General features: G+C 48.6%; 1 protein-coding gene across 2 annotated transcripts in view; it reads right to left on the bottom strand.

The window, feature by feature from the left end:
* CRMP1 (collapsin response mediator protein 1) overlaps window positions 1–13,288 on the bottom strand; it is a 65,290-nt gene that overhangs the window by 35,015 nt on the left and 16,987 nt on the right. For both annotated transcript variants that reach the window (XM_070372682.1, XM_070372683.1), the window contains exons 2-3: window positions 6,088–6,176; window positions 421–605 (exon numbers count right to left, since the gene is read on the bottom strand). In XM_070372682.1, the coding sequence (XP_070228783.1) occupies window positions 421–605; window positions 6,088–6,176 (274 nt within the window). The remainder of the gene's footprint in view (window positions 1–420; window positions 606–6,087; window positions 6,177–13,288) is intronic.

Genomic DNA, 13,288 nt, shown 5'->3' with positions numbered 1-13,288 from the left:
CCCAACCCCTCTCACTCCTCCACCCACATAGGGCATCAAATTAGCCTTTGCTAATTTGACTTTCCAGTCCTTACTCTACTTGACCTCTCAGGACATGGCAAATCACTCTCTCCTCCTTTAAACTTACTCCTCCATGGTTTCCATGGCAATGTGATTTTCAAAGTTTGGAAACATTATGCTATGCATCATTATCACAGCAGCAATACTGACACAACCACTTTCCAGCTGTGAAAATTTCAGCAGCTTCTCTCTCTGAGCCTCTGCTTTCCCAATGGTCATAACAACACCTGCCTCACTGGTTCTAAAACTTTAGCCTTCTGCACACCAGGTACCCAGAGCAAAGAGCCTGATGTTGCTCACAATGCTGGGCATTTGAAAGAGAAGTAGCAGCCTATGGCCTAAAGCAGGGGTACGACTCACTGATCATTGTGGTCCCACCCGCCAGCGCTGCTTTGGTCCCTTGGAAGAAGTCATCAGCAGCCGTCATCCCCTGGGAGGGCTTCTGCAGGTAGGTGTTGACATCAATACCTCCAGGAATAACCATCCGCCCATTGGCCTCAATGGTCTTCACTCCACCGGGAACAATTAAGTTCTCTCCTATTTGCCTGGAAACAGACAACAAAGACAGATTTTGGTTCTTAGAAAAAATGGCTGCCAACTGTGCAGTTTCTGGGGCAGGTCCCACCCAGGGCACCAGGTGGACAGAGAAAACTCAGGCAGGGTCCCTGCCCTCCAGGGGCTCACAGCCTAATGAGGAGAGACATATAAGCAGATGTTTATTACAACCCAGTTCACACTGGGGGTTGGGGAGCACATCATCAGCCCTGGTGATCTGGGAGGGCTTCCAGGGGGAGGCAGGGGCAGAGCTGAACCCAAGAGCAGTGAGACCAGCATTGGCCTTAAGTGGGAAAGTGTTCTCTGAACAGCTTGTCACTCAAGAATACTTCATAGTTTCTTGGCAACTGCCTTGGGGACAGAGATGAGCAATGGCAGGGAGGCAGAGTGACAAGACCCCTTAGCTCTGCAAGTCCTCAAAGGCAAGGCTATGGAGTGAACTCTGACATTCCCAAATCCTTATGTTTAAGTCCTAACCCCTAGCCCCTCAGAATAAGACTATACTTGCAGAAACGGCCTCTAAAGAGGTCATTAAGTTAAAACGAGGTCACTAGGGTGGGCCCTGACCCAATATAACTGGTATTCTTATGAGCAAAGAAGATTAGGACACAGACATGTACAGGGAAGACCACACGGGAACACGGAGAAGACGGGCATCCCAAGCCTCGGAAGAAACCAACCTACCCACACCCTGATCTCAGACATTCAGCCTCCAGAACTGGAAGAATCAAGTATCTGACGTTTAAACCTCCCCACCTGTGCACTCTTACGTCAGCCCCGGCAAACTGATACAGACATGCAATCCTCATAGAAAACGGTTGTGAGCACTGGCCTCAGGAAAGCTGCTTAACCATCAGGCATTAGCACCATAAAACTTACCATGAGGGAGTCACACTGAGGGTGGCAGGGCTTTTCTAGATAGACTGACCAGCCCTTCCATTCCCCATGTGCTTGCTGCCTGCAAATGTCCTCGAGAAGTGGGGCAAATTCCAAAAGTTGGGGAAGGAGGAAGAAGAGCCTAAGAATCTCAAAGACTTGCCCCTGCGGCATCTATCGGCTGTGTCTTGTATGTTGGAACCAGAGTCAGGAGATGTATCTAGGGGCCAGTGGAGGGATGGGGTTGGGGGTGGGTGGAGAAAGACCAGGACAGACTCAACAGCCTCCATGGCCAGCGCCCGCCAGAGACCACAAGCAATGGTTATTTAAAACAGAAATCCAGGGGCTTCCCTGGTGACTCAGTGGTAAAGAACCCACCTGCCAATGCAGGAGTTTGATCCCTGATCCAGGAAGATCCCACATGCCACGGAGCAGCTAAGCCATGCAGCACAGCTATTGGGCCTGTGCCCTCGTGCCCAGGAGCCCAACTACTGAGCCCTCGTGCCGCAAGTACCAAAACCTAGCACCCTAGGGCCCGTGCTTCACAAAAGAAGCCACCGCAGTGAGAAGTCCACACAATGAAACCAAGAGTAGCCCTTGCTCGCCACAACTAGAGAAAAGCCTAGGTAGCAATGAAGACCCAGCACAGTCAAAAGTGCATAAATAAATAAAATTTTTTTAAAAAGGAATCCAGTTGTGCTGAACGGTTGGGATTTGGCCGCAACATTAGTTTCTCTAAGTTATCTAAAAACATCAGTAATGAAGATGCAGGAAAATGTTGCTTCGGTGACCACAAACGTCAGGCGCCAGAGTCCACACGCAGGAGTAGAAGCAGAAGCTCCTTGATCTTCTGGACTCCTGGGCTTGGGGCACAGAGGTGACCGGGCTGTATGTGGGGGGTCTTCCAAAAGAAGTGGAGCATCACACAGTTTGCCCTGAAAATGGAAACGGTTCTAGTCCAAGCACAGTGCCAAGGCCACGGTGAGCCCCCAGGAAATGTCAGCATTTCTGCCAATTTCACCAGCACAACAACTGCAGCTGCTGCTGCTTCTAATCGCCAGCCCTCTTCCCTCTAGAATTCCCATCATCATGTAGAGAATCCTGCCGGGTCCAATCTCCCCACTGCCCATCTCCAAGATCATGGATGATGCCAGGAGCTGAAGGGAAGGGGGTTCAGGGAAGTCACCCCCAAGCCTTATAACAAGAGCCGTGAACTGCTATTGTGCACTGACCACGGAAGACTTTTCTAAGCCCTTTATGGAAGGTCTCATTCACGTTCACACTAGCTGTTAAAGACGACAGGGTGATGTTCAGAATGTGTACCACTCACAAAGGAACAGGCACAGCCCAATTAGAACAAACATGCACACAGACACTTCGGCACAGCCTTCCAGTGGGAACCAGTGGAATCACACCCGAGCCTGAGCCTGGTCTGTGTGACTTGGCTGCCACACCGCAGCGTCAACAAGGCCTACCCTTCAGGGCCATTCTAACCAGGCAGATCATCGCCTTTTTACAAACCCTCTCTCATCTCTTGCCAACAACTTGTGAGGGAGGAAGTGTTCACATTTTACAAAAGAGGAAAATGGAACTCAGAGAGGGGTGGTAACTTGTCCAAGGCCACCCAGCGAGCCAGTGTTGGGTCTGGATTCAAGCTCGGTCTCCCCCAGTCTACTATCATACTCTGCCTGCCAAGCTCAGATGCCTTCCTTCTTCCCTTCCACAGAAGCAGCAGGTTCTCTCCAAACTGGGATTAAACTAAACGGGACACCCAGTGAGCCCCCACGAATTAGGAGGAGGACTCCCTGAATGGTTCTCAGTGACAATGTGGATGGAAGGAAAGAAAAGAAAGGAAGGAACTGGGAGAAGCAGGCACCGGTCCCCAGCCAGCACCACCCTCACCACCATTCAGAAAAAAAGTCCTCAGCCATCAGCATCTGATTCTCCAATGCTCAGCAAATTGGATGGAGCCCTCGATGAATCATAACAAATGCTGCACAAACATAGCTGAATGGCTTTTAGTAAAACTTGGTGAATGGCCGCAAGATGAAAGGATTCTTGGGGTTTAATCAGAGTGAAGAGGAATAACAGCCTCCTTGTGCCAGGCAGTTCCTTGGGCTCTCCTCACTTCCACACCTCCTTCTCAGCCAGCAGGGACCTGGGCCCCACGAGACCATCCGAGACTCTGTAAGGTGTTCAAACATGGTCATTTGCTCTGCTTAGTAAGGCAGGAAAGGTACCTCCAGTGCTTAGAAATTTTACAGCAACAGGGTTAAAAGTAAAAGGCATCTCCCAGGAAGAGCTGATGAATCTTGAATTTACAGACACTGCTTATTTCCTGAATACCCTGGGTGACCTCACACAAACAGCAAGCACTTAATAACTGCAGCCCAACCTCTGAGCATGGGCTCACATCCTGGACTGCAATCTTCCAACCCCCAACTGCACATGGCGGGTGGGAATAGTGGTTCCGTGTCACTATGTCCTTCACGCTCAGGACCCCAGAGGCCTCACATAAGTGGGGAGCTCAATGCGGAGCGGTTGTGCCTCATCTAAGCCGCAGTGACTCAGAAACCTCACTTTACCATGCATCTCACCACACTCCACCCCACCCCGCCATCCCTTTCTGGTTCCAGGCTATACCGTGGCTGAGACTGAGGTCCTCACCTTCTGATGTCTAGGTTTGTATGTTACATTTATCAACATACTGGGGTCCCATCCATCCCTGGCACAGTGCTAGGCCTTATGGGATGGCAGGTAGTAAGACAAGATCTCTCATCAGCGGCAAGGGCATTGGCGGAGGTGGTGAGGGGGAGGTGGGCACATTCAGCACAGAGAAACAGTCTGGGTTCTGGAAGGCTTCCTGGAGGAGGAGCCACACGAGCTGGGCCGGTAGGACAAACAGGAGCTGGGAGGCAGGGGCATGACATGAGGATGGGGGAGGGGCAAGGCATTTCAGATGGAGGATTTATGGATGCAAGTCTCGCAGGGGAGAACTGCTTGGCAAGTTCTGCAAAGGCCATTTTTAGTGCAGAGGGAACTGGGGGACGGGGAGGGAATAAACTGGAAGAGGTGAGGCCTGAGCTGGACCGGAAATGGTCAGATCCATTCAGGATAAATTGCTGGGGGGTCAGGCAGAGGGAGGCCGGGAGGGGCTCAACGCTGCCCTGAGTACCTACTCCTCACAGATGGTCCCTTAACATGCAAGGCAATCCACAGCCTCCTCCTCCTCATCCCTCCTCTTCCTCTGCCCCTTCCTCCCTCTCTTCTCCTCCCCATCATCATCTTCATCGTCAGAGGATACACGCCCAGGACGGACCCACCAATAAACATTCATTCCTATTTGAACTTGACCTTGCTCACACCCCCTCTGTCTTCTTTCCAGGGCCAGCTGCCCAAGTTGGATCTGAGACGATCTCCAACTCTGCTCTTCCCAACTCCAGAGGAAGAGCTGAGCAGCAGAGTAAAAGGTGGAAATCACGTAAAAGCCACTGTCTGGTATTAGGGGCTGAACAGTGTCCCTTGAAACCCACATATTGAAGCCCTAACCCTCAGTAACTCCGAATGTGACCATGTTTGGAGACAAGGTCTTTAAAGGGGTAATTAGGTTAAAATGAGGCTATTAGGGCGGATCCTAATGCAATAGGGCTGTTGTTCTTTTAAGAAAGAGGAGGACAAACCAGAGGCACACACAGAGGGAAGGCCACGGCAAGGAGTTGGCCATCTGTCGGGGGTGGGTGTGGGGGAGGAAGGCTCCAGAGGGAGGGGACATACCTACTCCTATAGCCAATTCACACTGTTGTACAGCAGAAAGCAATACAACATTGTAAAGCAATTACCCTCCAATTAAAAATAAATTAAAAAAAAGAAGATGGCTGTCAGCAAGCTAGGGAGAGAGGCCTCAGGAGAAACCATCCTGTTGGCACTTCAACCCTCAACCCAGGACTTCAGCCTCCAGAACTATGAGAATAAATTTCTGTTGTGTAGGTCTCCCCATCAGGGGTATTGTGCTCTGGGAGCCCACCCAGACTCACACCTCTGGGATGTCCTACACGGCTGAAGAGGCAGCCAGCCAGGAGAAGGCACAGGAGAACTCGAGTCCCAAAGCATGTCTTCCCTAAACCAGACAAGAACCCTGCCTGGAGGCCAACATGCATCCTTCTCTCCTGGCACCCTCCACCCAATTCCAGAAACTGCAGGCATGTAGGGGGAAAAAAAGCTATGAATCTAGTCAGGTGTGCTAGGTTGGAATTAGGCCCTTGCCCCTAACTCATTCTGCAACATGGAGCAGCCACTTGCCCCCAGGGGCCCACCACCCGCCAAGAACAGAATGGCTGGTGTGTGTGCCTCACAGCCTCTGTGGGCCTCACGGCCTGTGTGAGCACCATGGCAGGGAGCCTATGTCATCATGGGGCACTCAGCAAACACCATCCCCTTCTCCACCCATGGTTTGCGCCTCTCCACACGTCTCCATCCCTGGGAGTCACAAGAGCCAGCACAGTTATTCTGGGGCAGAATGCCAGCCTTCTACTTCCTCTAAGGGCTGGGCAGCTTAGGGAGATGGGCTTCTTTAAAAGGTGTGTTTGGTCCACCCACTTTATGAGTCCATCTTCCAGGTAGACGTCGGCATAGAAGGACTGGTCATCGTTGATGATGCGTCCGCCCTTGATGAGAAGTCGGTCACTCTGAAAAGCCAAGCAAAGTAGTAAATGTCATTATAGAAAAGCCAAGAAATGCTTTTTTCTAACTTTCAGCATAAAATTTTCAACTCTTCTAAAGTAAAGAAATGGTCTTAAAAAGCCCCCTGCTAGCCTTCATCCAGATTCTTTCAAGACTTCATCCTTCTCCTTTCACCTCTTTCCCCCCTTAAACACTGGCTTTGTATTCAGAGATATTTTAAAGCAAATCTCGAACATGATATCATTTAACCCATAAATGCTTTACTACATAATCTGTTAGGCAATTAAAAAAAAAACAAACTAAGATCCATTATCCCAACAAACCCAGTCATCATCAATTCCTTCAGCTCAGTTAATAATCAGACCATGTTCAATTTTACTTGATTATCTCAAAAATGTCCTTTTACACTGGGGTATTGTGAAGAGGAATCCACCTGAAGTCCCCAGAACACATCCAGCCCATAATTCTCTGCAGTCCACTGAAATTTGTACTATCTCCTCCTCTTTTTAAATGTCATTCATTTGTGGAATAAACTGGGTCATTTGTAAATAGAACAAGAATTTCTTCAGGCATTATTATTGAAATTAACAAAACTCAATTTAAAGACATTTTCAAACAAGTGAAATGGCCAAAAAAACAAAGTGACATTCCCCAGGAAAAACACCACCAGTCACTGTTCTGATGTTTTTTCCCGATTTCCCTCTATTTCCATACTTGTGATCCTAGCACACCTAGTCATTCACTCACCCGTTCACCCATCAGATACTAGCCCAGGAGCCTGGAAGAACAGGAGAAGAATGAGCTCTCGTGGAGTTGATGAGGGACAGACAGAGGTTTAACAAATCTGGGAGTATGTTGGATTCAAAAAAGGAGAATTATAGGGTGCCCATCATGGGCACAAAGCGAAAGGGCTGCTGACCTTATTGGGGAGTCAGATAAGAAAAAGCTCAGATCTAGAAAATAATTCTAGATAAGCCGGACCAAAAGGTAAGGAAGAAGGCCAGTAAGGTGAGTGCTAAGCGCCTGGCAGAAAGAACTGACGTGCCAAGGCCCAAGGCAGCAAAGGATACAGCCAATTCTAGGAGCCGGAAAGAACACACGGTTGTGTCCTTTCTGCATTTTACCATAAGCCTGTCTCAAGTTATTTCATTTAAGGGGTTATAAAATATTTCATTTTATGCATACACAGTAGACTGTTAATTATTCCCCCATGGTTCTTTTCAATGTTTCACAATGATACATATTTCTACAATGAACATCTTTGTGTATAAAGCTTTTCTTTTAATTTGGACTGTTTGTTAAGCTAAATTCTCAGAAATTTAACAACTGAGTCAAAAAGTATAAACCGTGCTTGCATCCCTTGATAAATATAACTAGACTGCTTTTCAAAAGTACCTCTCCAATTTGCCATTCTGAGACCACCAAAACACCCTTGGTTGTCATTAATATTTGTCAACTTGCACTTCTTGGAGGCTGAGAACTTTTTCTGCCACATGCCCATTTACTGTTTGTGTTACCTCCTAGCTGGAGATGTGGTGATGGACAAAGCACAGCCTCTGCCCTTAAGCCCCACCCCTTGGATAAGAAGCCAATTGTTACTGACAGACTTTATCTTTTGGGGCTCCAAAATCACTGCAGATGGTGACTGCAGCCATGAAATTAAAAGACGCTTACTCCTTGGAAGGAAAGTTATGACCAACCTAGATAGCATATTCAAAAGCAGAGACATTACTTTGCCAACAAAGGTCTGTCTAGTCAAGGCTATGGTTTTTCCTGTGGTCATGTATGGATGCGAGAGTTGGACTGTGAAGAAAGCTGAGCATCGAAGAATTGATGCTTTTGAACTGTGGTGTTGGAGAAGACTCTTGAGAGTCCCTTGGACTGCAAGGAGATCCAACCAGTCCATTCTGAAGGAGATCAGCCCTAGGATTTCTTTGGAAGGAATGATGCTAAAGCTGAAACTCCAGTACTCTGGCCACCTCAGGCAAAGAGTTGACTCATTGGAAAAGACTCTGATGCTGGGAGGGATTGGGGGCAGAAGGAGAAGGGGACGACAGAGGATGAGATGGCTGGATGGCATCACTGACTCAATGGACATGAGTCTGAGTGAACTCCAGGAGTTGGTGATGGACAGGGAGGCCTGGCGTGCTGCAGTTCATGGGGTCGCAAAGCAAAGAGTTGGACACGACTGAGCGACTGAACTGAACTGAACTGAACTGAAACAGTAACAATTCAGAGTAGCCACCTCAGAGGGAGGGTCTGGCATGGGTTCCTCTGAAAACTGAGCCTGAGATGATGATTTTAGACCCAAGCAGTGATTCTGGGAGGTGATTCCAGTAAGTGGAGTAAGGGAGGCAGGCATGGAAATCCAATACAGGGTACCCATTGATCCAGCTAACACAGGGTACCCAGTGAGTAACTGGGCTAGATCCCACCAGGGCCCCCTGAGAAACCCTCTATAGACACAGAATGCGCCTCAGGTGGGTCCCAGTGGTCCCATAGCACTGACCATGAGAGGAAGGCAGAGGATGCTGCATAAGCCTAGAAAAGAAGGTTGTCACCCAAATTAAGGAATCGGCAAATGGAATGCATGCATGTATGCACACTCAAGTCATGTCCAGCCCTTCCCGATCCCATGGACTGCAGCAGGCCAGGCTCCTCTGTCCATGGAATTCTCCAGGCAAGAATACTGGAGGGGGCTTGCCATTTCCTACCACGGGGGATCTTCCCGACTCAGGGATCAAATCCACATCTCCTGCATCTCCTGCTAGTGGGTTCTTCACCACTAGTGCTGTCTGGGGCTTCGGCTCAGTGTTAAAAGACAAGCACAGGACACAACTCAGTGACTAAACAAACAACAAACTAAGGAATCAAAAAAGGCTTGCTGAGCAGAAACAGAGCCTGCAGCCTGCTACTCAGAACCCTCTAGTGGGTTCTTGCATCAGTATGCTTCCTCCAGAGCGAGGGCTAAGTTAGTGAGACCCTACTTAATCTGGACTCCTACTATGTAGGCGAAATTCACTCTCTCACTTGCACCAGGCAGCTCTCTGATCAGTGTCACCTGAGGGTCCCCCCCTTGGCTGGCTTGTTTGGGACACCTTACATCACGGTCTCGTCTGCAGACCCCTCACCTCTTAGCCACTTTATGTTTACACAGTTCTTAACACAGTACATCTGACATAGTCTACATTTACGTGTGTTTATAAATGTGCCTTGTCGCACCGACATCAGAGGTGTGTTCCCCCGCTGGCTGCATCAGGTACCACTCACAGGGAACCAGCTGTACTCGAGTTACTGCGGAAGGAGGGCAGCGCTTACACCTGTCCCTGCAGTTCCCTCAGAGACTTGATTCCATGAGGGCAGAGATTTCACCTGTTTTCTTCACTGCTGGGTCTCCAATACTTTGGGCACAGCCTGGCAGGACAGATGAATGGATGAACACCTGAACTAATTCTCGAAGGATAACTGCGTAAAGATGGAGAGAAACGGCATCGTGGCCATGAGACAAAGAACCAAGGGCCAAGGAAGCCAAGGAAGAGACGTATGTCCTGTTCTCCAGGAAGGGGGTCTCTGGAGGAAAGGGCTTCAAGCTCAGTCACCCCCAGGTCCAACCACCTGCCTCTTATCTTTAAGACAGAAGCCAGGACCCAAGGAAAGAGCCCTGAGCACTGCGTATCCAGAGGCAAAGACACTGCTGTGCAGTTTTCTTGGGCACTAGAAAGCAGAGAAATGTGAGTCACTGGCAGCTGGCGCCTAGTTTCTGAAACACGGTGTTCCGTGGGCAGCCGTCTGCCTTGTCACATTTAATAAAGGGCTTTTCAGGCTAATCCTGAAAGGTGGTATTTAATGCACTGTGCCCAGAAGGTCAGCCCCACCCAGCTCTGCTCTTCCTAGAATCAGATGTTCAAATCCCCACCCCACTCCCCAGCTACCAGCAGATACCATGTGTAGCTACCATCAGGGTACTGGCTCTTGCTGTTCTCAGGGGCCAGCCTATTTCTAAAAACAATAAGCTCACAGCAGAAGGCAAGAGCTGATGTGACTTCTTTTTTCTTCCTTCAAATGACTAGCATGCTTGCCTTTCAACTGACACTTTCAAAAGTATGTTCTTTGGAACTCTAGCCCAGCGGGGTTTTAATAGATGTTGATCCAAAAGGGGATTCCCAGGTGCAGTGAGTTTAGAAAATTCTGGGTTAAAGAGATGTAGAGATCGTTTTTATGTCAGGAATTCCCAGATCCTTTACTGCCGATGTGTAATGTGAATATTCAAGAGGGGAACTGAGTTGATCTTTTCCAAATTTAGACCCTTCTCATTCTGTGGGACACTTGACAAGGATATTTTTTCTCAAAAGACATCTCAGGAAATGTGCTTCATGGCTGCAGTGCTCTCCATGCCTGTTTGTGCTGAATGGTTCTCAGGGAATGTGTGGTCCCATTGACCTTGGATGGAAATGGAGCTCGAGATGGGCTGACCTCCCAAATTCATAAAATCAACATGGGTGGAGATTAGACTCAAGGTTTCCTAATTTCCTGTCCAGCGTTCACTCCATCAAACACACTTTTGTCTCATTTTTAAATATGTTCACCCATCTGAGGGCTTCCCTAATGGCTCAGCAGTAAAGAATCCGCCTGCAATGCAGGAGTTGCAGTAGATGCAGGTTTGGCTCCTGGAAGAAGGCATGGCAACCTGCTCCAGTATTCCTGCCCACAGAACCCCATGGACAGAGGTGTCTAGTGGGCTACAAAGAGGGTCGCAAAGAGACACGACTAATGTGACTTAGCACACACCCACATGGTAGAAGCCATAACCACCCATAATCAGATGCAATTTAGAAAGAACCTGAGGATCTAGCTCTCTAGGACTCCCTTTCTTCATGCAGGAAGTGTGAGTGAAAAACCCTAGAGCTGTACTTCCCTCCAAACAGTAAGTTTTATGACACATAATTTTGAAGAACTTAATAAAAATCACACATTTAAAAGAAAAATACCAATACCCTGCCTCTCCCAGGATTACCACAAGGAGCAAACAGTCAGCAGATATAAACAATGACAAACTCTGTACAAGACTCACTGTTTTAAATACCTTGAAAGAAAATTAAATACCTCCTTAAAAATTCAACAAAAATCTAACAGCAAGGGTATGTCAGAGACTGCTCACTTCTTCCTGGGTGACAGCAGTAACCTAAAGAGACTTACACTCATCATGGCTCACGGCCTTGGATCAGTGTTGTGTAAGAACAAAACGTTCAGAGTCAGACAGATGCAGCTTCCAATCCCTGCTCATTTGCTATCCATGTGACTTAACCTGTCTGAGCCTCAGTTTCTTCATCTATAAAATGGGGATAATTGTCCCTGCCTCACAGGGCTGAGGGATAACCCCATGGGGTACGTATATAAAATGCTTTGCCCAGGCCTGCCACTGGTGAATACTCAGCAGAGTTACACATTGTTTATTCTTTGCCATTTTCTGTAGCAGAAATTATACTCAATAAATATTTGCTTAAGAAAAAGAGTACATGCAGCTAAAAAAAAAATCTTGCCCTTAAGGAATTCTCAGGCCAGTGGGAGAGACTGAATCATAACCAGACCTTTGCACTCCAGTGTGGGAAGGGCTTGGACAGAGGGGTGGTGGGAGCAGAGAAGGCCTCCACTCCAGCCCTTCCAGGAGAACCGTGCTTATTCTGAGCTTGAAGACTGAGTAGGAATTAGCCATGTGGCAGAGGAGAGAGATGAAGAAGGGAATGGCAATCCACTCCAGTATTCTTGCTTGGAGAAGCCCACGGATGGAGGATCCTGGCAGGCTGCAGTCCGTGGGGTTGCAGAAAGTTGGACACGACTGAGCACCTAACACAGACAGAGGAGATGGTAGAGGGAGGCAATGGCAGGGACAGGCATGGGTTAGGGGGTGCCAAGAGTACTCGGGGGTCTGTCAGTGGTTTCCTCTGGCTGAAGTAGGACCACAGGGTGAGGAAGCTGGAGAGGCAAGCAGGTGCTGGCTCACAGGGGCTCTAACGCCATAAGCAGACGTGAGGCTGGGCTGGCCACGATGGTAATGACGATAATGAAAAGGCTTTCACCAAGGAGGAATTCAAGCCCACCAAAGTTTCTGAACTGAGACTGCCCAAACTGGGCGGAAGTGGGAGAAGAGAAACTGATCATCTGCACAGCTTCCTTCAAGCTGGGATTTCTTAGTAAGGGTATGCCTCAGCCACTTTTTCAAATTGTATCACAGATCTTGACTTTTGACCTAGAAATTCAGTGCTGGGAATGTGTCCTCAGGATAATATCCCAAACAGGGTCAAAGAATTATCCACAAAGAGGTAAATCAAAATGAGTGACAAGGTACCACACCACTAGTGGCTAGCACTCAGCTGCTAAAATATCCCCCAGGAATTTTTATTTATTTATTCATGGCTGTATGGGTCTCCGCTGATATGCACAAGCTTTCTCTGGTTGTGGTGAATGGGGGCTACTTCTCTTGTTGCAGAGCTCGGGCTCTGGGGGCGTGCAGGCTTCCGTAGTTGCGGTGCATGGGCTTCGCTGTCCTGCGGTAAGTGAGATCCTAGATTCCCAGACCAGGGATTGAACCCGTGTCCTCTGCACCGGCAGGCAGACTCTTAACCACTGGATCACTAGAGAAGTCCCTCCCCAGGGATTTTAAAGGCTAAACCACAGTGCTAGACAATAAAACGTTAGGTGGAAAAGCAAAATACCAAACTCTACATGGTAGAGCTTTCTGGTAGTATGACTCCACCCAGTGCAGGCTTTGGGGTGCTGCCCCGTGTCCCCACTGCCCCTTGTGCACCCCTCCCCCACAATGCTCATCACACTTCTTGGTCACTGGTCACATGCCCATCTCCTGCTGGGCTGGATACCCCTCCATTCCCAGAAGAGCTCTGTGTGACTCATCTCCAAATTCCCAGAGACCATGCAGGACCCTTACAAAGTTTTTAGCAAATGTTTGCTGAGTGGGAGGGGAGGAGGTGACAGCTAGGAGGGAAGGAGAAGAAAGAGTGTTTGAAAAGACAAAGGGCATGGGGAGAGAAAAGAAGAGTGAGATAAAGGAGTGATAAAGAGGGAAGGAAAATGAATGGAAGAGGGAAGAAGGAAAGGGAGG

This window comes from Bos mutus, chromosome 6 (genome assembly GCF_027580195.1).
Source record: "Bos mutus isolate GX-2022 chromosome 6, NWIPB_WYAK_1.1, whole genome shotgun sequence".
NCBI lineage: Eukaryota > Metazoa > Chordata > Mammalia > Artiodactyla > Bovidae > Bos > Bos mutus.
Note: the sequence above shows the minus strand (reverse complement) of the source record. Positions and strands in the feature narration are given on the sequence as shown.